This window comes from Salvelinus alpinus, chromosome 12 (assembly GCF_045679555.1).
Source record: "Salvelinus alpinus chromosome 12, SLU_Salpinus.1, whole genome shotgun sequence".
Taxonomy (NCBI): domain Eukaryota; kingdom Metazoa; phylum Chordata; class Actinopteri; order Salmoniformes; family Salmonidae; genus Salvelinus; species Salvelinus alpinus.
The window spans coordinates 34,290,797-34,312,862 of record NC_092097.1 but is presented as its reverse complement, the minus strand read 5'-3'; the positions used below and the strand labels follow the sequence as shown (position 1 = coordinate 34,312,862).

The 22,066-nt window shown below is 42.9% G+C and overlaps 1 protein-coding gene across 8 annotated transcripts in view; it reads right to left on the bottom strand.

The window, feature by feature from the left end:
- The window catches only part of LOC139535963 (engulfment and cell motility protein 2), a 40,143-nt gene extending 18,215 nt beyond the window's left edge, over positions 1–21,928 (bottom strand). For 2 of the 8 annotated variants that reach the window (XM_071335969.1, XM_071335971.1), the window contains exons 1-11: positions 21,801–21,928; positions 20,344–20,408; positions 14,863–14,963; positions 14,139–14,179; positions 8,557–8,629; positions 8,349–8,399; positions 7,904–8,073; positions 7,308–7,407; positions 3,800–3,859; positions 2,837–2,988; positions 2,451–2,529 (exon numbers count right to left, since the gene is read on the bottom strand). In XM_071335969.1, the coding sequence (XP_071192070.1) occupies positions 2,451–2,529; positions 2,837–2,988; positions 3,800–3,859; positions 7,308–7,407; positions 7,904–8,073; positions 8,349–8,399; positions 8,557–8,629; positions 14,139–14,179; positions 14,863–14,940 (804 nt within the window). In that variant the 5' untranslated portion in view covers positions 14,941–14,963; positions 20,344–20,408; positions 21,801–21,928. Of the gene's footprint in view, positions 1–2,450; positions 2,530–2,836; positions 2,989–3,799; positions 3,860–7,307; positions 7,408–7,903; positions 8,074–8,348; positions 8,400–8,556; positions 8,630–13,296; positions 13,450–14,138; positions 14,180–14,862; positions 14,964–20,343; positions 20,409–21,800 lie in introns of those variants that run through there. The other 6 variants (XM_071335970.1, XM_071335972.1, XM_071335973.1 and 3 more) reach the window with 4 other exon arrangements.
- Positions 21,929–22,066: the final 138 nt, after the last annotated feature.

Genomic DNA, 22,066 nt, shown 5'->3' with positions numbered 1-22,066 from the left:
CAGTTTACTTTATGATGTATAACATTTTACATTTTAGTCATTTAGCAGATGCTCTTATCTAGAGCGATTTACAGTTAAGATCTTAAAATAGCTAGGTGGGGGGTGCTGTGGGATTATTTAAGATACTCTTCAAAGAGGTAGGGGTTTCAGATGTTTTCAGAAAATGGCAGGGACTCTGTTGTCCTAGCTTCAGGGGGAAGCTGGTTCCACCATTGGGGTGCCAGGACAGAGAAGAGCTTGGACTGGGCTGAGTGGGAGCTGCCCTCCCATAGAGGTGGGAGGGCCAAGAGACCAGAGGTGGCAGAACACCACCTTTCATATTGTGTGTGCACATTTCAAGGTAAAGACTTTCTTCAATAAGGAAAATAGATGGACTGACTAAGGTGAAAATAAGTGGAATAACTAAGCATAGCATAGAGAGCAGAGCACATAATGACCAGAGATCATTAAACTCAGTGACAGTGGGGTTGGCCTATATGACATGGGTTATTTATTACTGACCATGATATGTGTGAGTGACCATGAAGTGTGATGTAACAGTGAGATGTGTATTACATTACCCTGATGTGTGTGCTAATGGCTGTACCATATATGAGACCTATGTTAAGACTTTCTAACCCTTATAGATGCTATGCATGTACGAGTGACGATGGTTGAGTGTAAATATGTTGCAGAGGACCAGTTCAGTGGGGGTTATGTACTAGTGACTAAAATATATGAAAACTGTGTTAAGACATTGTCTAACCTTTATAGGTGGTATTCATGTACAGTGGGGAGAACAAGTATTTGATACACTGCCGATTTTGCAGGTTTTCCTACTTACAAAGCATGTAGAGGTCTGTCATTTTTATCATAGGTACACTTCAACTGTGAGAGACGGAATCTAAAACAAAAATCCAGAAAATCACATTGTATGATTTTTAAGTAATTAATTTGCATTTTATTGCATGACATAAGTATTTGATCACCTACCAACCAGTAAGAATTCCGGCTCTCACAGACCTGTTAGTTTTTCTTTAAGAAGCCCTCCTGTTCTCCACTCATTACCTGTATTAACTGCACCTGTTTGAACTCGTTACCTGTATAAAAGACACCTGTCCACACACTCAATCAAACAGACTCCAACCTCTCCACAATGGCCAAGACCAGAGAGCTGTGTAAGGACATCAGGGATAAATTGTAGACCTGTACAAGGCTGGGATGGGCTACAGGACAATAGCCAAGCAGCTTGGTGAGAAGGCAACAACTGTTGGCACAATTATTAGAAAATGGAAGAAGTTCAAGATGACGGTCAATCACCCTCGGTCTGGGGCTCCATGCAAGATCTCACCTCGTGGGGCATCAATGATCATGAGGAATGTGAGGGATCAGCCCAGAACTACACGGCAGATCCTGGTCAATGACCTGAAGAGAGCTGGGACCACAGTCTCAAAGAAAACCATTAGTAACACACTACGCCGTCATGGATTAAAATCCTGCAGCGCACGCAAGGTCCCCCTGCTCAAGCCAGCGCATGTCCAGGCCCGTCTGAAGTTTGCCAATGACCATCTGGATGATCCAGAGGAGGAATGGGAGAAGGTCATGTGGTCTGATGAGACAAAAATAGAGCTTTTTGCTCTAAACTCCACTCGCCGTGTTTGGAGGAATAGAAGGATGAGTACAACCCCAAGAACACCATCCCAACCGTGAAGCATGGAGGTGGAAACATCATTCTTTGGGGATGCTTTTCTGCAAAGGGGACAGGACGACTGCACCGTATTGAAGGGAGGATGGATGGGGCCATGTATCGCGAGATCTTGACCAACAACCTCCTTCCCTCAGTAAGAGCATTGAAGATGGGTCGTGGCTGGGTCTTCCAGCATGACAACGACCCGAAACACACAGCCAGGGCAACTAAGGAGTGGCTCCGTAAGAAGCATCTCAAGGTCCTGGAGTGGCCTAGCCAGTCTCCAGACCTGAACCCAATAGAAAATCTTTGGAGGGAGCCGAAAGTCCGTATTGCCCAGCGACAGCCCCGAAACCTGAAGGATCTGGAGAAGGTCTGTATGGAGGAGTGGGCCAAAATCCCTGCTGCAGTGTGTGCAAACCTGGTCAAGAACTACAGGAAACGTATGATCTCTGTAATTGCAAACTAAGGTTTCTGTACCAAATATTCAGTTCTGCTTTTCTGATGTATCAAATACTTATGTCATGCAATAAAATGCAAATTAATTAATTAAAAATCATACAATGTGATTTTCTGGATTTTTGTTTTAGATTCCTTCTCTCACAGTTGAAGTGTACCTATGATAAAAATTACAGACCTCTACATGCTTTGTAAGTAGGAAAACCTGCAAAATCGGCAGTGTATCAAATACTTGTTCTCCCCACTGTATGAGTGCTCGTAGTTAAGTATAACTATTTTGCAAGAGGACCCTTCCGGTGTGCTGGTAGGCAGGTACTGTACTGACCTGCCGCCTGTCCTCTGGTGCCTTGAGGAAGAGGGCGTTGATTAGTGCGATGGCGTATGTCTGGATCTCCTGATTGGACCTAAAAGTCACATCAAACACAGCAACACCAGTTAGAAGCATCTGGTTCTAGGAATTCTCACATGGGCACAAAAACATTAAGTTGCCACTGGTTAAGTGTATTAGTACAGTACTCAGATAGTATTAGTCTGGGGTTCTACACTTCTAAGCTTAGTCATAATTACAAGGAGGCAGAGCAAGGCAAGGTTTGTAATCTACGCTCTATTGCACTGACGTTAGTTACGCCACTACATTTCTACACACTAACTCCAACTACATCCCCCACACAGCTGTATGTGGGAGGCCCCAGTGCGTGTGTGTGTGCTCACACTTGCAGGTGCCCGATGAGCTGTCCAACGGTGATCTCCTGCGCCACCCGGTGGTAGAGGCTGTGGCTGTTGAGGACCATGCTTTCCAGGATGGCCAGTGAGCGCTGCAGGATGGATACGTCCACCATCGGCTGGTTCACGTAGCCCGCAATCTGACCAGACAGGAGGGGGAAATACTCCATTAAAATGGACACCTAAATCTAGAGTCTTGTTGATTACAGCTAGGTTTATGAGATAGATTTGAAAGCTGATTTACTAAGGTTTGAGATTAAGACTACATACCCCAACCAGAAACCATGGATTACAGGCAGCATACGCACTGAGCTAAAGGCTAGAGCTGCCGCTTTCAAGGAACGGGACTCTAACCCGGAAGCTTATAAGAAATCCCGCTATGCCCTCCGACGAACCATCAAACAGGCAAAGCGTCAATACAGGACTAAGATCGAGTCGTACTACACCGGCTCGGACGCTCGTCGGATGTGGCAGGGCCTGCAAACCATTACAGACTACAAAGGGAAGCACAGCCGAGAGCTGCCCAGTGACACGAGCCTACCGGACGAACTACTTCTATGCTCGCTCTGAAGCAAATAACACTGAAACATGCATGAGGGCAGCAGATGTACCGAAAGACTGATCACACTCTCAACAGCCGATGTGATTAAGACCTTTAGACAGGTCAACATTCACAAGGCCGCAGGGCCAGACGGATTTCCAGGACGTGTACTGCGAGCATGCGCTGACCAACTAGCAAGTGTCTTCACTGACATCTTCAACCTCTCCCTGTCCGAGTCTGTAATACCAACATGTTTTAAGATTGTGCCCAAGGACACTAAGGTAACCTGCCTAAATGACTACTGACCCGTAGCACTCACGTCTGTAGCCATGAAGTGCTTTGAAAGGCTGGTCATGGCTCACAAAAACACCATCATCCCAGAAACCCTAGACCCACTCCAATTTACATACCTCCCCAACAGATCCACAGATGATGCAGTCTCTATTGCACTCCACACTGACCTTTCCAACCTGGACAAAAGGAACACCTATGTGAGAATGCTATTCATTGACTACAGCTCAGCGTTCAACCCCATAGTGCCCTCAAAGCTCATCAATAAGCTAAGGACCCTGGGACTAAACACCTCCCTCTGCAACTGGATCCTGGACTTCCTGACAGGCCACCCCCAGGTTGTAAGGGTAGGTAACAACACACCCGCCACGCTGATCCTCAACACAGGGGCCCCTCAGGGGTGCGTGCTCAGCCAATTCCTGTACTCCCTGTTCACTCATGACTGCACGGCCAGGCATGACTCCAACACCATCATTAAATTTGCCGATGACACAACAGTGGTAGGCCTGATCACCGACAAGACAGCTTGTAGCCTATTTTTATTGTTCAGAAATGTGGTGGGTACTCTTTTTTCGCTGGACTTTATCCTGCTAACTGTTCCAAATGTCCGAACTGAATTTGGTAAAAGGGCTTTTATGTAATCTGCGCCATCGTCTTGGACCGCCTTACAAAATACTTTTATACTGGAAGAACTTGTCCCGATTGGTATTTTTAAATCACTAATGAATGATCTTGAGACTGATTCCCTGACCTATCAATGTTTTTAGTTGGCTGTTTTTGATTTTGTTATACTTTTATGAATTCTATGGTTTTCACTAGATTACTTGTAGTTTTCATATTGTTTGTCTGTAATTTTTGTAATGACTTGGTGCTGCCTATCTTGGCCAGGACGCTCTTGAAAAATATATTTTAAATCTCAATGAGCCCTTCCTGGTTAAATAAAGATTAAATAAAATGAATAAAAAATATAGGGAGGAGGTCAGAGACCTGGCCGTGTGGTGCCAGGACAACAACCTCTCCCTCAACGTGATCAAGACAAAGGAGATGATTGTGGACTACGGGAAAAAAGAGGACCGAGTACGCCCCCATTCTCATCGACGGGGCTGCAGTGGAGCAGGTTGAGAGCTTCAAGTTCCTTGGTGTCCACATCACCAACAAACTAACATGGTCCAAGCACACCATGACAGTCGTGAAGGTTCTAAAGCTCCACCATCGAGAGCATCCTAACTAGTTGCATCCCTGCCTGGTATGGCAACTGCTAGGCCTCTGACCGCAAGGCACTACAGAGGGTAGTGCGAACAGCCCAGTATATCACTGGGGCCAAGCTTCCTGCCATCCAAGACCTCTATACCAGGCAGTGTCAGAGGAAGGCCCTACAAATTGTCAAAGACTCCAGCCACCCTAGTCATAGACTGTTCTCATTGCTACCACGCGGCAAGCGTTACCAGAGCGCCAAGTCTAGGTCCAAGAGGCTTCTAAACAGCTTCTACCCCAAAGCCATAGGACTCCTGAACATCTAGTCAAATGGCTACCCAGACTGTTCACATTGCCCCCCCTCCTCACCACTGCCACTCTCTGTTGTAATCTATGCATTGTCACTTTAATTAACTCTACCTACATGTACATACTACATTAACTAACTGGTGCCCCCGCATATTGACTCTGTACCGGCACCCCCCTGTATATATATACACTGCTCAAAAAAATAAAGGGAACACTTAAACAACACGATCTAACTCCAAGTCAATCACACTTCTGTGAAATCAAACTGTCCACTTAGGAAGCAACACTGATTGACAATAAATTTCACATGCTGTTGTGCAAATGGAATAGACAACAGGTGGAAATTATAGGCAATTAGCAAGACACCCCCAATAAAGGAGTGGTTCTGCAGGTGGTGACCACAGACCACTTCTCAGTTCCTATGCTTCCTGGCTGATGTTTTGGTCACTTTTGAATGCTGGCGGTGCTTTCACTCTAGTGGTAGCATGAGACGGAGTCTACAACCCACACAAGTGGCTCAGGTAGTGCAGCTCATCCAGGATGGCACATCAATGCGAGCTGTGGCAAGAAGCTTTGCTGTGTTTGTCAGCGTAGTGTCCAGAGCATGGAGGCGCTACCAGGAGACAGGCCAGTACATCAGGAGACGTGGAGGAGGCCGTAGGAGGGCAACAACCCAGCAGCAGGACCGCTACCTCCGCCTTTGTGCAAGGAGGAGCACTGCCAGAGCCCTGCAAAATGACCTCCAGCAGGCCACAAATGTGCACGTGTCAGCATATGGTCTCACAAGGGGTCTGAGGATCTCATCTCGGTACCTAATGGCAGTCAGGCTACCTCTGGCGAGCACATGGAGGGCTGTGCGGCCCCACAAAGAAATGCCACCCCACACCATGACTGACCCACCGCCAAACCGGTGGGTGGGTCAGTCATGGTCAGCTGGAGGTCATTTTGCAGGGCTCTGGCAGTGCTCCTCCTTGCACAAAGGCGGAGGTAGCGGTCCTGCTGCTGGGTTGTTGCCCTCCTACGGCCTCCTCCACGTCTCCTGATGTACTGGCCTGTCTCCTGGTAGCGCCTCCATGCTCTCGACACTACGCTGACAGACACAGCAAACCTTCTTGCCACAGCTCGCATTGATGTGCCATCCTGGATGAGCTGCACTACCTGAGCCACTTGTGTGGGTTGTAGACTCCGTCTCATGCTACCACTAGAGTGAAAGCACCGCCAGCATTCAAAAGTGACCAAAACATCAGCCAGGAAGCATAGGAACTGAGAAGTGGTCTGTGGTCACCACCTGCAGAACCACTCCTTTATTGGGGATGTCTTGCTAATTGCCTATAATTTCCACCTGTTGTCTATTGAATTTGCACAACAGCATGTGAAATTTATTGTCAATCAGTGTTGCTTCCTAAGTGGACAGTTTGATTTCACAGAAGTATGATTGACTTGGAGTTACATTGTGTTGTTTAAGTGTTCCCTTTATTTTTTTGAGCAGTGTATAATATTTTTTTTTTACTGCTCCTCTTTAATTACTTGTTACTTTAATCTCTTATTCTTATCCATATTTTTTTGAAACTGCACTGTCGGTTAGGGGCTCGTAAGTAAGCATTTCACTGTAAGGTCTACACCTGTTGTATTCGGCGCTTGTGACTAATACATTTTGATTTGAAACATGTCTGTCAAATGATATACAGTTGGCAAATAAAAACTATCCATACAAACTAACCCTAACCCTTGTACAGTGCTTGTTGTTGTGCAGCACATCATAGGACTTCATCAGAGAGAAAACCATTCACAGAAGATACAGCTGAAAGAGCTCCAAATAACATGGGGGGTTGCTAGGTAACAGCAACCAATTCAGTTCTGGCAGCCAATGAGGGGTTGAATGTCAAGTAATAAAAAAAAAGAGAGAAAATAAATAAGGGGAGGACTTTAAGATAGGCCTCAAACTACCCAAACTAATCTACAGAAGAGAGTTCCACATATAAAAGTTTCATCAAACTAATCAAGAAATACATTACGTATTTTTTCCATTGCAGACAGTGTAGGAATCTAACATATGGGCTTCCTTATATGCCAAGTTTTACAAAGAGTGGTGTGTTTTGTGGAAGTAAGGAGGCGAGTTCTAACCTGTTTGATGAAGGACAGAGAGATAAGGTCCCAGGACACAATGCCATGGTCCATCAGCTCCAGGAAGGCTGTGAGAGTGAAGGCCAGCATCTCCCCAAAGCTGAGGAGAGAGCAGACTAGAGTCGAGGACAACACTCTATATATACACTGACTAAAAAAAAATATTTAAAAAAAATAGGGCCATATTCACCAACAAAGTCATACGACAACTCTTCCTATGTGCCACCACCAACTACAGCCACAAACAGCATGCTATCAGTATGGGCCATTAAGTGTTAACCCACAGTAACCATCTCCAGAGAGGCTCCGAAGACGTGGATGTCGATTATGGCAGCCCACCACACCTCTCTGATGCTCAGGGGTTGGGTTAAATGCGGAAGATACATTTCAGTTGAATGCATTCAGTTGTACAACTGACTAGGTATATTTCTAGTAGCCAGTAGAAGTACCTTTAGACCAGGGGTCTCAATCTAATTCTGCCCTGGAGGCATATAAAAAAAATTGGCTTGTGGGCTGACTCTGGGCTGAGCGACGCCAGTTTGAGACCCCTGCTTTAGACAATAGACCCAAGGATTGTGTGTCTGTATGAGACTCACTGGGTGCCACTCTCCACCAGGCGCGCCAGGGTCCCAATGCCCTCCATGCTGATGAACTCAGTGGCGAAGGTGGGGTCAGCTGACAGCTTGGCCAGCTCCTTCAGGGCCTCCAGGCGGGAGTCTATGCCGTGCGACTGGATCCTGTCCAGGAGCTGCCGCGCTGCACGGGCCTATTGGGGGGGGGGGGGTCAGGCATGCCATTATATTTAATGTTTTTACCCGGTTAACCTCAATGACTACATTAGCTTGATACATGCAGGCAGCAACCGTTGCTGAGAAATCTATAACTTAGCCATAGGGTTTATCTAATGCAGCAACCATTATTGAGAACTGCAATGCCGTCATTATATAGAATTAATAAAATATACCTAAGTAATACTGGTAATTTATTTATTTTGGGGGGGAAATTAAATAACTGCATGTACAAGAAGAGAAAGTGTCTCACAGAAGATATGGCTAATCGAAGGATGGTTCCATTCTTGATTTCACTACGGCTCTGGAAAGAAAGAAAATGGTGAACATTGCTACTACCACAGCACTTCTCTAGAGTCATTGGTAATATGACATAGTAATAGTAACATACTAAGGAACCATGTAGTGTATTGTGAAGAATTGTAAACAGCACTTTATTCTGCCAAGGCGCTGAGGCTCACCTGCTCAGTAATGTAGAGCTGAGGACCGTCAGCATAACGCAGGGCAAACTGCTCCGAGCCAGACAGAGACCAGCTGTGGACACACACACGCACAAAATCTATTGAAAAGTAGGTGACCGAATTCACCAATTTTCCACTTAATACCAGAACGCACTGACCTCCCTAAACATAAGGCATGAGACAGAAGCTAAACCCACACATTTCTCAATAAGACCTATTACTATAATGACGTGCGTTTGTTTTTCCACCCTACAGAAAATACATACCATGTGCATAAGGTTAACAAAAGTGATTATCGGAGCCTCCAGCATTTCTATTTGCCAGAAGATCAGATGGAGAACATTGTACAAGGAGATATTCAGTGCGCGTTAAGTGTTAGAAAAAAATCTAATGCATTCAGATGTGAGAGGGAGGAAGCAGAGAAGAGAGAAAGGAGAAGTAGGGAGTTAGCAAAAGTCTCAGTATTCATGATGGACAGACAAGGTAGATCAGGAGACAAAGAAAATGGAAAGACAATGAGAGGCATTCGGGGAGAACGAGTCAGAAAGAGAAAGCGATAAATGAACATTCAGACAAATAGGGAGAAAGTGTGAAAGAAATCAAAATGTGTATGAAAGCATAAAAACACATTCCGAGCTGAAGTCTGGCCCCTATCTGTCAGCCACTACACCTACTTTATTAGTGGAAGAACAATGCCTTTCAGGAACTGACATGAGAGACAGAGGACGATTAGAGGTGGATGGAACAGAGAGAGGGAGGGAGAATGGATGAATATAACCCTAACCCCATTAGCCAGATATCAACTTAGCAAAACAAATTGAACCCCTAAGCACACGGTTCCACTTACTTAGACTGGGTCTGGCCTAAAAGCAGATTAAGGTCACATTGGATGCATCCCAAATGGCACCCAGTTCCATAGATATTTAGGGAATAGGGTGCCATTTGGGACATATTCCTTGTGTGGCATACTTTGGACTTAGTGAGTGAAGCCTGAGTATTGGCTAAAGGTTGTGTCTGTTTATTGGCAGTGGTATATGAGTAAGCTCTGAAAGGGTGGAGTACCAGAGCATTTATGTGTATCTGGGGATTACACTGAAATGTCTGGTATTTTATTGAATATCTGCATCTAATGCAAAATCATTCTGAACTTGTACGATAACGTAGCATAGCATAGTGAATCAGTATAGCACCACTAGAATCAATTGGTATGATGGAGCAAGAATGTAGAAGGCATTCCAAATGGGATTTGTTATTGTGTGCAGAACCTTCAGCAGTATGCCAATATGTAGTTAGTTACTCCAAACTGTTCCATTTCTACAAAGGATAATATACAGTACCAGTCAAAGTTGACACACCTACTCATTCAAGGATTTTTCTTTGATTTGACTATTTTCTACTTTGTAGAATAATAGTGAAGACATCAAAACTATGAAATAACACATATGGAATCATGTAGTAACCAAAAAAGTGTTAAACAAATATTCTTCTAAGTAGCCACACATTGCCTTGATGACAGCTTTTCACACTCTTAGCATTCTCTCAACCAGCTTCATGAGGTAATCACCTGGAATGCATTTCAATTAACAGGTGTGCCTTCTTAAAAGTTAATTTGTGGAATTTCTTTCCTTCTTAATGCATTTCAGCCAATCAGTTGTGTTGTGACAAGGTAGGGGTGGTTTACAGAATTTGGTAAAAGACCAAGTCCATATTATGGCAAGAACAGCTCAAATAAGCAAAGAGAAACAACAGTCCATCATTACTTGAAGACATGAAGGTCAGTCAATGCGGAAAATTTCAAGAACTTTGAAAGTATCTTCAAGTGCAGTCGCAAAAACCATCAAGCGCTATGATGAAACTGGCTCTCATGAGGACTGCCACAGGAAAGGAAGACCCAGAGTTAACTCTGCTGCAGGGGATAAGTTCATTTGAGTTACCAGCCTCAGAAATTGCAGCCCAAATAAATGCCTCACAGAGTTCAAGTAACAGACACCTCAACTGTTCAGAGGAGACTGAGTGAATCGGGCCTTCATGATCGATTCGCTGTAATGAAACCACTACTCAAGGACACCAATAATAAGAAGAGACTTGTGTGGGCCAAGAAACACAAGCAATGGACATTAGACCAGTGGAAATCTATCCTTTGGTCTGATGAGTCCAAATTTGAGATTTTTGGTTCCAACTGTCGTGTCTTTGTGAGACGCAGAGTAGGTGAACGGATGATCTCTGCATGTGTGGTTCCCACCGTGAAGCATGGAGGAGGTGGTGTGATGGTGCTTTGCTGGTGACAATGTCAGTGATTTATTTAGAATTCAAGGCACACTTAACCAGCATGGCTACCACAACATTCTGAAGCGATGCACCATCCCGTCTGGTTTGCGCTTAGTGGGACTATCATTTGGTTTTCAACAGGACAATGACCCAACACACCTCCAGGCTGTGTAAGGGCTATTTGACCAAGAAGGAGAGTGATGGAGTGCTGCATCAGATGACCTGGCCTCCACAATCATCCAACCTTAACTCAATTGAGATGGATTGGGATGAGTTGGACCGCAGAGTGAAGGAAAAGCAGCCAACAAGTGCTCAGCATATGTGGGAACTCCTTCAAGACTCCTTCATTCCAGGTGAAGCTGGTTGAGAGAATGCCAAGAGTGTGCAAAGCTGTTGTCAAGGGTGGCTACTTTGAAGAATCTAAAACATAAAATATTTTTTTATTTGTTTAACACTGTTACTACATGATTCCATGTGTTATTTCATAGGTTGTCGTCACTATTATTCTACAATGTAGAAATATTAAAAATAAAGGAAAATCCTGGAATGAGTAGGTGTGTCCAAACTTTTGACTAGTACTGTATATCCAGTGCCATGTGAAAGTATTCACACCCTTTGACATTTTGTTGTGTTACAGCCTGAATTTAAAATGGATTAAAATGAGATTGTGTGTCACTGGTTTACACACAATACCCCATAATGTCAAAGTGGAATTATGATTCTAGACAATTTTACAAATTAATTAAAAACGAAAAGTATTCAAACCCTTTGTTGTGGCAAGCCTAAATAAGTTCAGGAGTACAAATTTGTTTAAAAAGTCACAATAAGTGGCACGGACTCACTCTGTGTGCAATAATAGTGTTTAACATGATTTCTGAATGACTGCCTCATCTCTGTACCCCACACATACAGATAATTGTAAGGTCCCTCAGTCGAGCAGTGAATTTCAAACAGATTCAACCAAAGACCAGGGAGGTTTTCCAATGCCTCGTAAAAAAAGCAGACATTGACAATCCCTTTGAGCATGGTGAAGTCATTAATTATACTTTGGATGGTGTATCAACACACCCAGTCACTACAAACATACAGGCATCCTTCCTAACTCAGTTGCCAGAGAGGAAGGAAACCGCTCAGAGATTTCACCATGAGACCAATGGTGACTTTAAAACATTAGAGTTTAATGGCTGTGATAGGAGAAAACTGAGGATGGATCAACAACATTGTAGTTACTCCACAATACCAACCTAAATGACTGAGTGAAAAGGAGGAAGCCTGTACAGAATAAAAAATATTCCAAAATGTGCATCATGTTTGCAATAAGGCACTAAAATAAAACTGCAAAAAAATAATAATAATAGGCAAAGAAATTAACTTGATGTCCTGAATAGAATGCATTATGTTCGGGGCAAATCCAACACAACACATCACTGAGTACCACTCTTCATATTTTCAAGCATGGTGGTGGCTGCATCATGTTATGGGTATGCTTGTCATCGGCATGGACTAGGGAGTTTTCATGATAAAAAGAAATGGAACAGAGCTAAGCTATGCACAGGCAAAATCCTAGAGGAAAACCTGGTTCAGTCTGCTTTTCAACAGACACTGGGAGACAAATTCACCTTCAAGCAAGACAATAACCTAAAACACATGGCCAAATATACACTGGAGTTGTTTACCAAGACAACATTGCATGTTCATGAGTAGCCTAGTTACAGTTTTGACTTAAATTAGCTTTAAAATCTATGGCAAGACTTGAAAATGGCTGTCTAGCGATGATCAACAACCAATTTACAGAGCTTGAAGAATTATTTTAAGAATATGTGCAAATATTGTACAATCCAGGTATGCAAAGTTTATAGAGACTTATCCAGAAAGACTCAAAGCTGTAATAGCTGCCAAAGGTGATTCTAACATGTATTGACTCAGGGGTGTGAATACTTATGTAAATTAGACATTTCTGTATTTCATTTTCAATAAATTTGAAAACATTTTCTAAAAACATGTTTTCACTTTGTTATTATGGGGTATTGTGTGTAGATGGATTCAGGCTGTAACAACTTCATGTGGAATAAGTCAAGGGGTATGAATACTTTCTGAAGGCACTGTTTTTCGTTGGCTATGGCTAGAAATGCTGCAGATGTCATTTGGTTAGCTAGCAAGAAATGTGAATTGCTTTTATAGCTAGCTGTGGATAGCATACTGCATCTCTTAGTTGTCAATCAAATGTATTTGGCATCGATCAAATGGGCGGGCAGGCAAGTTCCCATTCAGTTGTCAAAACATGGGTTGGGACAAGCATGCATTGGCAGGCAAACTGCAGAAGGACGAGCAGGGTACTATTCCCCATCGTTTATCGGCCAACTAGCTGAAAACGTTTGAGGGTTTATCTAATGTTCCCTCGTTAGATTTTAGTTTAGCATTAGTTGTTGATCTTGTTGATGTGCATAGGCAACTGAGGGAGAGATAGCCTACCTTTTCATGGTTGTTTGATCAACAGGTTTGTGAAGTTCCCAAATGTAAGAGGACTCCCGTGGAATTTACATATTTGCAGAAATCCATTCAGGTGTATTTTGTGGCTTTTGGCGAATGCGTTCTAATGATCTAAAGTCACGCTGTTGCTACTGCCTGTAAACACACAATCCAGTTCAATGTGAATGATGGCAGATCATATTGCAAATGGTTTATTTGCATATAGGCCTACTGTGGCTCTGATTGACTATGTCGCACCAGTCGGTGTAGACTCTCTTCCTGGACAGGACAGATGTTTTTATTAGGTTTTATGACTGCAGTGTATTAATTGTCCAAACACACCGCCACTTTCCCACTATGTAGCTATAACATTTTCACAAATGCCTTACTATATGTCATTCCCAAACATTTTATGAATTTATGACATGAAAATGACCATATCTAAGTGCTCGCTATCTAAGTGTGACAAAAATGTGTCATATTCTTCCTGGGGATATGAATGATATGAACAGATTTTAAATAAGATTTAATTTTGCTAAAATGCTGTCAGTTCCACTTTAATGATATAATGCACAATTATATAATAAGAATTCTGGCATTGTAATGAAGAACATGTGTGATCCAGTCCATGTGTAATGGCTCATACGAATGTTTCTCTGCGTGTTCTTATTATAGACTTGCTATACATCTGGCTCCCGCTGAGTCCGTCTAGCTAGCACTAGTCTTACGTAAGTGAGCGCAGGGTGTGTGTTCATATCACACACACACATATATCAGTCGTAAACATTGTTACGCCATTAGCTCCAGCGAGAGCAGAAACAGCTGGGTGTGGAGCTGGTGCTTACCCATCACACACCTCCCGTATGATAGACGACAGGGGCTTCTTCTGCAAAACACACAACAGACAGACAACAACAAAAAAAAAAATGTAAAACTCTGCACTGCCACTGGAATCACAGGAAAGTTGCTGATTGGTCAGAAAATACCCTTATAACTTTAACAATGGTTCTCACTCCTTGCTTTGCTTGGCTTTCATCAGAGGAAAATAAACGTTGATGGATTTGTTGGTGGGTAGGCGCTGTTGAAATTGTGTTGGACAAAATCAAATCTACTGTATTGTGCTGCCAGCAAAATACAGAGAAATAAGATATGTGCTAGAGCTAGACTCACCAACAAAATCTCAGTGATGTTGTTTATGCTTGTCTGAGCAGAAGAAAAAAAACATACTGTAGCTTTATTTTCCCTTCAATTATTTAATGTGGAGTCTCTTGAGTTTAAAGTATCTGGCACAGGGAAAACAGACTTCGATAAAAAGTTTGGTTGAGAAGACAGAGTGGAGGATTGATGCTGTTAAAGACAAAACAAACCAACAAACATCAGCACTGCACAGCGCCTGGCCTTCCTATCGCCTCTGACCACAGGGGCTGTCATTTTCTGTTAATTTCTCTAGGATTCTACATGTTGAATCGCCAACGTTCGTCGATACCCAGCAGGCGATCTATTGCACACGGCTGATGTTCATGTTGGTCTGTCTTGTCATTGAGTGGTGTTTTTAGACTGAACACTGACCTGGTCAATCTCCATGAGCTGGGCGTTGGCACCGGGCCACTCGATGGCCACCTTGACGATGTCAGAGGGGGGTGGCATGGCTGCTGTCTTCTTACACACCACTAGAGGACAGACATCACAGAGAAGAAGAAACAGCACCTTATTACTGTTACATTATTAAATATGATTCCACTTCTGCCACCATGTTACATTATTAGATATGATCCCACTTCCGCTACCATGTTACATTATTAGATATGATCCCACTTCCGCTACCATGTTACATAATTAGATATGATCCCACTTCCGCTACCATGCTACATTATTAAATATGATCCCACTTCCGCCACCATGTTACATTATTAGATATGATCCCACTTCCGCCACCATGTTACATTATTAGATATGATCCCACTTCCGCTACCATGCTACATTATTAGATATGATCCCACTTCCGCTACCATGCTACATTATTAAATATGATCCCACTTCCGCCACCATGTTACATTATTAGATATGATCCCACTTCCGCTACCATGTTACATTATTAGATATGATCCCACTTCCGCCACCATGTTACATTATTAAATATGATTCCACTTCCGCCACCATGTTACATTATTAGATATGATCCCACTTCCGCTACCATGTTACATTATTAGATATGATCCCACTTCCGCTACCATGTTACATAATTAGATATGATCCCACTTCCGCTACCATGCTACATTATTAAATATGATCCCACTTCCGCCACCATGTTACATTATTAGATATGATCCCACTTCCGCTACCATGCTACATTATTAGATATGATCCCACTTCCGCTACCATGCTACATTATTAGATATGATCCCACTTCCGCTGCCATGCTACATTATTAGATATGATCCCACTTCCGCTGCCATGCTACATTATTAGATATGATCCCACTTCCGCTGCCATGCTACATTATTAGATATGATCCCACTTCCGCTGCCATGCTACATTATTAGATATCATCCCACTTCCGCTGCCATGCTACATTATTAGATATGATCCCACTTCCGCTACCATGCTACATTATTAGATATGATCCCACTTCCGCTACCATGCTACATTATTAGATATGATCCCACTTCCGCTACCATGTTACATTATTAGATATGATCCCACTTCCGCTACCATGCTACATTATTAGATATGATCCCACTTCCGCTACCATGTTACATTATTAGATATGATCCCACTGCCGCTACCATGTTACATTATTAGATATGATCCCACTGCCGCTACCATGTTACATTATTAGATATGATCCCACTTCCGCAACCATGTTACATTATTAGATATGATCCCACTTCCGCTACCATGCTACATTATTAGATATGATCCCACTTCCTCTACCATGCTACATTATTAGATATGATCCCACTTCCTCTACCATGCTACATTAGATATGATCCCACTTCCGCTACCATGCTACATTATTAGATATGATCCCACTTCCGCTACCATGTTACATTATTAGATATGATCCCACTTCCGCTACCATGTTACATTATTAGATATGATCCCACTTCTGCTACCATGTTACATTATTAGATATTTCAACGTGACCACATTATGTTGGCATTAACATTTCACAGCTATTTTTACATTTCATAGTTAAAATCACTCATTCTGTTGGCCCAAATGTGGCTTAAAACACCAGTTCATGGTATCAAAATGGTTCCTTACTAGTGGCACAAGGTCAGACGAATACCCTTCTCTTCATTGCCAAACAGAACATGCATTCAATTTGGTCTCATTACAGGCCGGTTTGTCCTTCCCCACATGACGATACAAGGCTTTTATGAGAGTGAGCTAGGGTAGAAAGATGGGACCAGGACCGCTTTTACGGCTGTAGTGGCTTGACGTAGCATCTATCAGTGTAATTAAATCCTCAGATGTTATACCTGAAGTAGCTAGTAGCTACACACTTTGTTTGCCCTTTAGCTAAGAGCCATTTTAACAGCCTGATGTATGGTGGTCTGGGCCATCTACGAGGAGACAAGGGCTTTTATGTGGACGTCCTCTAAATATCAGTGGCCAGGGGTTTTTAACATCAAAGCCCTAGACCACCAAGTGGAAAACAGGCTGATACTATGCATATGTAACCTGAACTTAACTTCAGCTGTGTCCCTGACAGAAATAGTCTAGCACTAATACCAGATGACCATTTGACAAAGAAAAACAATGTCTTGCTGTTTAAATACACAATGTTTTGTCTGTCTGTGTTTACTCCACTATACGGTCACATTCTCTGTTGTTGCCGACAGAAACAGAGAAACATTTTCATTCATCAACATTGCATTCAGACGCCTACAGAACCTTTCGAGATACTTTCTGCACATTTATGTACAGAAGATGTGCATGCAGGCACACATACACGCACGGTATCTGGGGTAGTTATAAACAGCAGGTTTCACATATCCACATCTCTGGCAGGCTCAGCCTCCCACTCAGGAGTCCTAGCACCTGTAAGTGGGCTGGGTTGGTTTACCACAGCTCCCCGATCTATTGCAGATGCAACAGCACCACAGCGCTCCAATCTACTGCAGATGCAACAGCACCCTGATCTACTGCAGATACAACAGCACCACAGCACTCCAATCTACTGCAGATACAACAGCACCACAGAGCTCAGGTTTTACCCCTGCTAGCCTCCCTATTCTAAATCCACAGGGATTCTTTGCTCTGCGCTTGGCTGTCGTCAGGCAGTGCGATGACAGATGAGTGCGCATCAAAGGAGTAGAAATCAGTTCCATTTTACTGGGGAACCACACAACGCATAATCAAGCAGGGCTTTTCACTGCACGGTACAGATGTCGGCACTCTCCGAACCAACACTTTTTGTTGAGTGTTGGGTGGTGGGAGGAGAGGAGGAGGTTCTAAAAACTGTTTTGTTTGGGAAATGTCTGTACACTGTCTTTTGCCAAATGCACAATGACTGGAAGGCATCCAAAGACATCAGTGAACAACCCTTCTCCCAGAATTCCCTCTGTCTCCGGGGGCCCCACTCTGGCTGGGAAGCCTGTTGGTGGGTTGTCATGGCCGTGGTTAAAATGTCCCTGTTTGTTTGGCTTGGTTCTCTTGCTGTTTTCTAGACAGTTTTCAAGAGGGATATTTTCAAAGCAGACACAATCTCTGAGTAATTACAGGTTCTGTGAACTAATACATTCAAGCACCAGCAAATGCAGTTCAATTCATAAATCATAATCTGTGATTATTATTCTGCAGTAGTTGCCTAATGATCAACTGAAGTGGTCTGTGCAACACTTGTTTACTTTGAGGAAAATGGAATCCCATTCGCAACACCTCTAATAACAAGCTGGGTCCAATTCTATATTGCCTTTGAATAAAGTATTACCTCTGCTCTCATATCTGACAATAATATCCATACATGAGGAGTCTCTCCTAGTTATACAACTCAAGGAGATAGGAGAATTTTGCAAAATGAGAACAAGTCAAACCACAATCAGTGATGAGACTTGCCTTTGAGTGAAGAATGGGGCATTGTGCAACAAAGCCACTCCTAAACAGGCTGTGAAAAAGCTGCAGACAAATACATTGAGTCCAAGACTGGCCGGGGCAGGATAGCTCATCAACAGTGTACATTCAGAGACTCTGACTCTACTACACAAAAAGCATATGCTAGTAGTCTATGCTCCACTGCTGTATAAAATTACACAAACATTTTATAAGAACACATCAAAAGTGTTGGGGATTGTTTGAGGGTTTCATTCCTTAAAAAGCTATTTAATATTTTTACATTTCAACTAACATATTTTTCTTTCCATGCTGTCAATGCATTTGAGGCAAACATCAACAACAACGTGAAAACAGACACATAGCACACGTAATTAGGGCCAGGATGATACCAGTATAACTATATTTTTTTCAAAGGCAAAAATGAAAACACCATGCAGACCAAAGTCTTTGGTCCTTTAAAAAAAATCAGCTGTAGGCCTATGTCAAATATTGTGTGCTATAGCTTGGATAATACATGTGACTCTGGATGACAACATAATGTTTGTTTCCAACATTAGGGCTGTTTTCCTAAAGAAGTTAAATCCGCCTTGTGTTTTGTTTCCTTGACACAGGCTCTACATGTAATGGATAAATTAAAGGTAGACTCAGCTAAATGACATTGCCACAAGCAGCAGCGCAGATATTGAGATGAGCGAGATGCAAGACTTCGCTCTCACACAGTCACACACAGTACCTGCGCATGTGCATGGGCACCAAAACGGTGGAAAAGTTGAGCCTCGCACTATAACGGTTTTAGTTTTTTCGGAAATCAACCCACTATGCTGTTTACTTTCTGCATCTATGTAATATCGCTGAGTCTACCTTTAACCTTGCTACACAGGAACTCCTGCCATGATATATCAACTGGGCCACAATGCTGCCATTGTCTGGGGGTATAAATGAGAGAAGTCCATTCCCAGTCTGAAATCACACCCTATTCCCTATGTAGTGCACTACTTTTAACCAGGGCCTATAGGGCTCAGGTCAATAGTACTGCACTATATAGGGAATAAGGTGTCATTTGGGACACAGTTGTCCATTCCCAGTCCCAAAGCCATTGACTGCAGCCTCCACAGAGGAACCTCCATGATGACAGTTTGAAGAGCAGCACCAGACCTGTACAAGTGCTACAGTTGCTGTCAGCTCCACTTTGTGAACTGATTTTTGATACCATGAACTGGCAAGAACGGTGTTCATTTTGTCAGTTCACGGAATAGCTCTACAAAAAAAATCGTTAAATGAGGGTCTTTCCAGTTCTTGAATCAAATGTAACAAAAGTCAGACCGCTAGATCATAATTGAATTTGAAATGAGGGAAAGAATTAGGAGCCGAGTCAATATTCTACTGGTGAACAATAATGGCATGAAACACAAGTCCAGCATAGTGAGGACACCGTCTGAATATCAACTGTGAATTCCATTAGTTGACAGAGGGCCAATGGCTCCCGACCACAATTGTGTGAAAACCCACTAAGCGCCACTAAGAAACCAGAGTCCATGAAGGACAGGGCTAAGAGGTTGAAAGAGACAGTGTGTGTGTCTAGGTCGGGGGGGGGGGGGGGGGTCTGACAGTCAGTACAAGTCAGGACCTATATGCCTGGGCAATTACAGATAGAATTGAAAACAGATGCCCAGTAAGCCTGAGAGAGAGCCATTCTTAATTTAGCAGGATTTTCCCTCTCCCTATAACAAAGACTATGCAGTCTCAGGCTCAGCAGCCATCTTGTTCAATATGAATTCACAACAACAAAAAACCCACTGCTGTTCCTTCCTAGAACAACTTTCCCCAACACATTTGAAGAGCAGTCTCAGCCAGGGCTCTTTTTTAATGCTAAAAGGCAAATCTCAACTCTGTGTTGCTAATCACTTAAAACATTTAAATTGGTACATTGTTTCTGTTCTCCTCTGATCCTGGGTCTAATCTTAACGAGAGATGGCGACCGGACCTCACCTGTTGGCGCGTTGAGTGGGCACCTCACTCGCAGTCTCACAGTTCAGAACATGGCATCAGCTCCCCTGCAAAGCCAGAAGGGAAAATAACCGTCAGAGGAACTGCAGTACAGTCAAATATTCACCCTCTGAGGTTTATGTTGAGCACTCCTGTAAATTTCTTCTTTGAGAAGTTCCCTTCAGTCTTTTCTTGATGTTAATAACCAATCAAATACTGACAACCTGCTTTCATACAGACTTTTAATCTAAAACTGCTTCAGTTACATATCAGATTGGTTTCAATCTCAGAGAACGCGTTCAAATTATGTTTGAGTTTTTTGAATTTATTATTTTATAGCCAGGGAGGGATTGTCTTGCATTTCATATTGATGTGGGAATGGAAAAACTGCAAGCTAAAATAAGAATTTCCAACATCATCCTGGCTGAAAATAAGAGACAGTACTACAGCTTCGGAGCTCAGCTACTCTAGGAACCACTGACCTACATAATCTGGGAAAGGTATGTGAGACTCCAAATAACTGATCCTAAAGACCCCATAGCCCACCTACCTACCACTGCAATGCCCGCGTGACAATAGTACAGTAACGTCTTTCATCCTTTGTTTTCAGGACACAATCACATGCATGATCCTGGCTCTTGACATTCTATTATGACAGGTAGGTAGGTACCTGATCTAATAGGCTACTGTGTCACAAAATGTCTCCAGCTCGCAGGACAGATACTGAACCTTCTGTAGAATGATGGGGACAGAGTCTCTGTCTCTCACAGATGTCACAAGGCAGCTGGATACATTTGTAACAATGTTATTTATTTCTCTCCACCACCACTGTAGCAGCAACATTGTTACTCAAGACAGACTGAGCTGCAGCCAGGATACATAGTGACAACATTGGCTGTAACTTGTTTAATTGGATTGAGCTGGCTTTAAAAGGCATTCCTGCTGTCAACGATATATTTTTAGAAACCATGGCCAGCATGGACAATTGTGAAATAGATATTAGTACCCATTTTATAAACCATGATATCACATACAGTGACCATTCGTAATTAGCTAGCTACGAAGGCAGTGGGCTGCAAATGAGCCGCATCGCGCAAACCATGTAATTCGTTACTAATTTGGGGCGAAGCACCGCGAGCCTGAATTAAATTGTAACTAGTAGTCAATTGAAAACGTTGAATTTGAGGACATTTATATTTACAAACTGGAACCCCCAGCAATTGAATTACATGGAACATGTATTACATTTACAGAACGTATTCGTCTCAAGAGGGAATCACTACACTGAAAAAAAGCCTTCACGCGATATTCCATCAGCGAGCGATTTGTCCCTTCGCAAACATCTTTCAGCAGGCTATTGCCGGTGGGCTTATTGGTTTGCAGGCGCGAGAAAGTTATAAATTTATCCTAATTGTTTATTTACTGATAGTAAATCGTTCGTTTTAACGGTATTTACTTACCCCATGGCTTGGACCTGATCGCCGCTGTTTGATATTTCCACCAATGGAGCATCTGTGGTAAGATGATACATCACCACGCCTCATAGGCGGGACACAAGGTCTGTGTCCATGGCGCTGCACAAGACTCCCGTCTTTTAAACGCTTAGATTTTTAAATCAGTGCATGTGCAGCGCAATACATGTAAACACTTAATACAACTCGTAATGTGATTAAATTGACCTCATGACACCATCTTCTAAAAAGATATCCACCATGAGAAAAAAGAA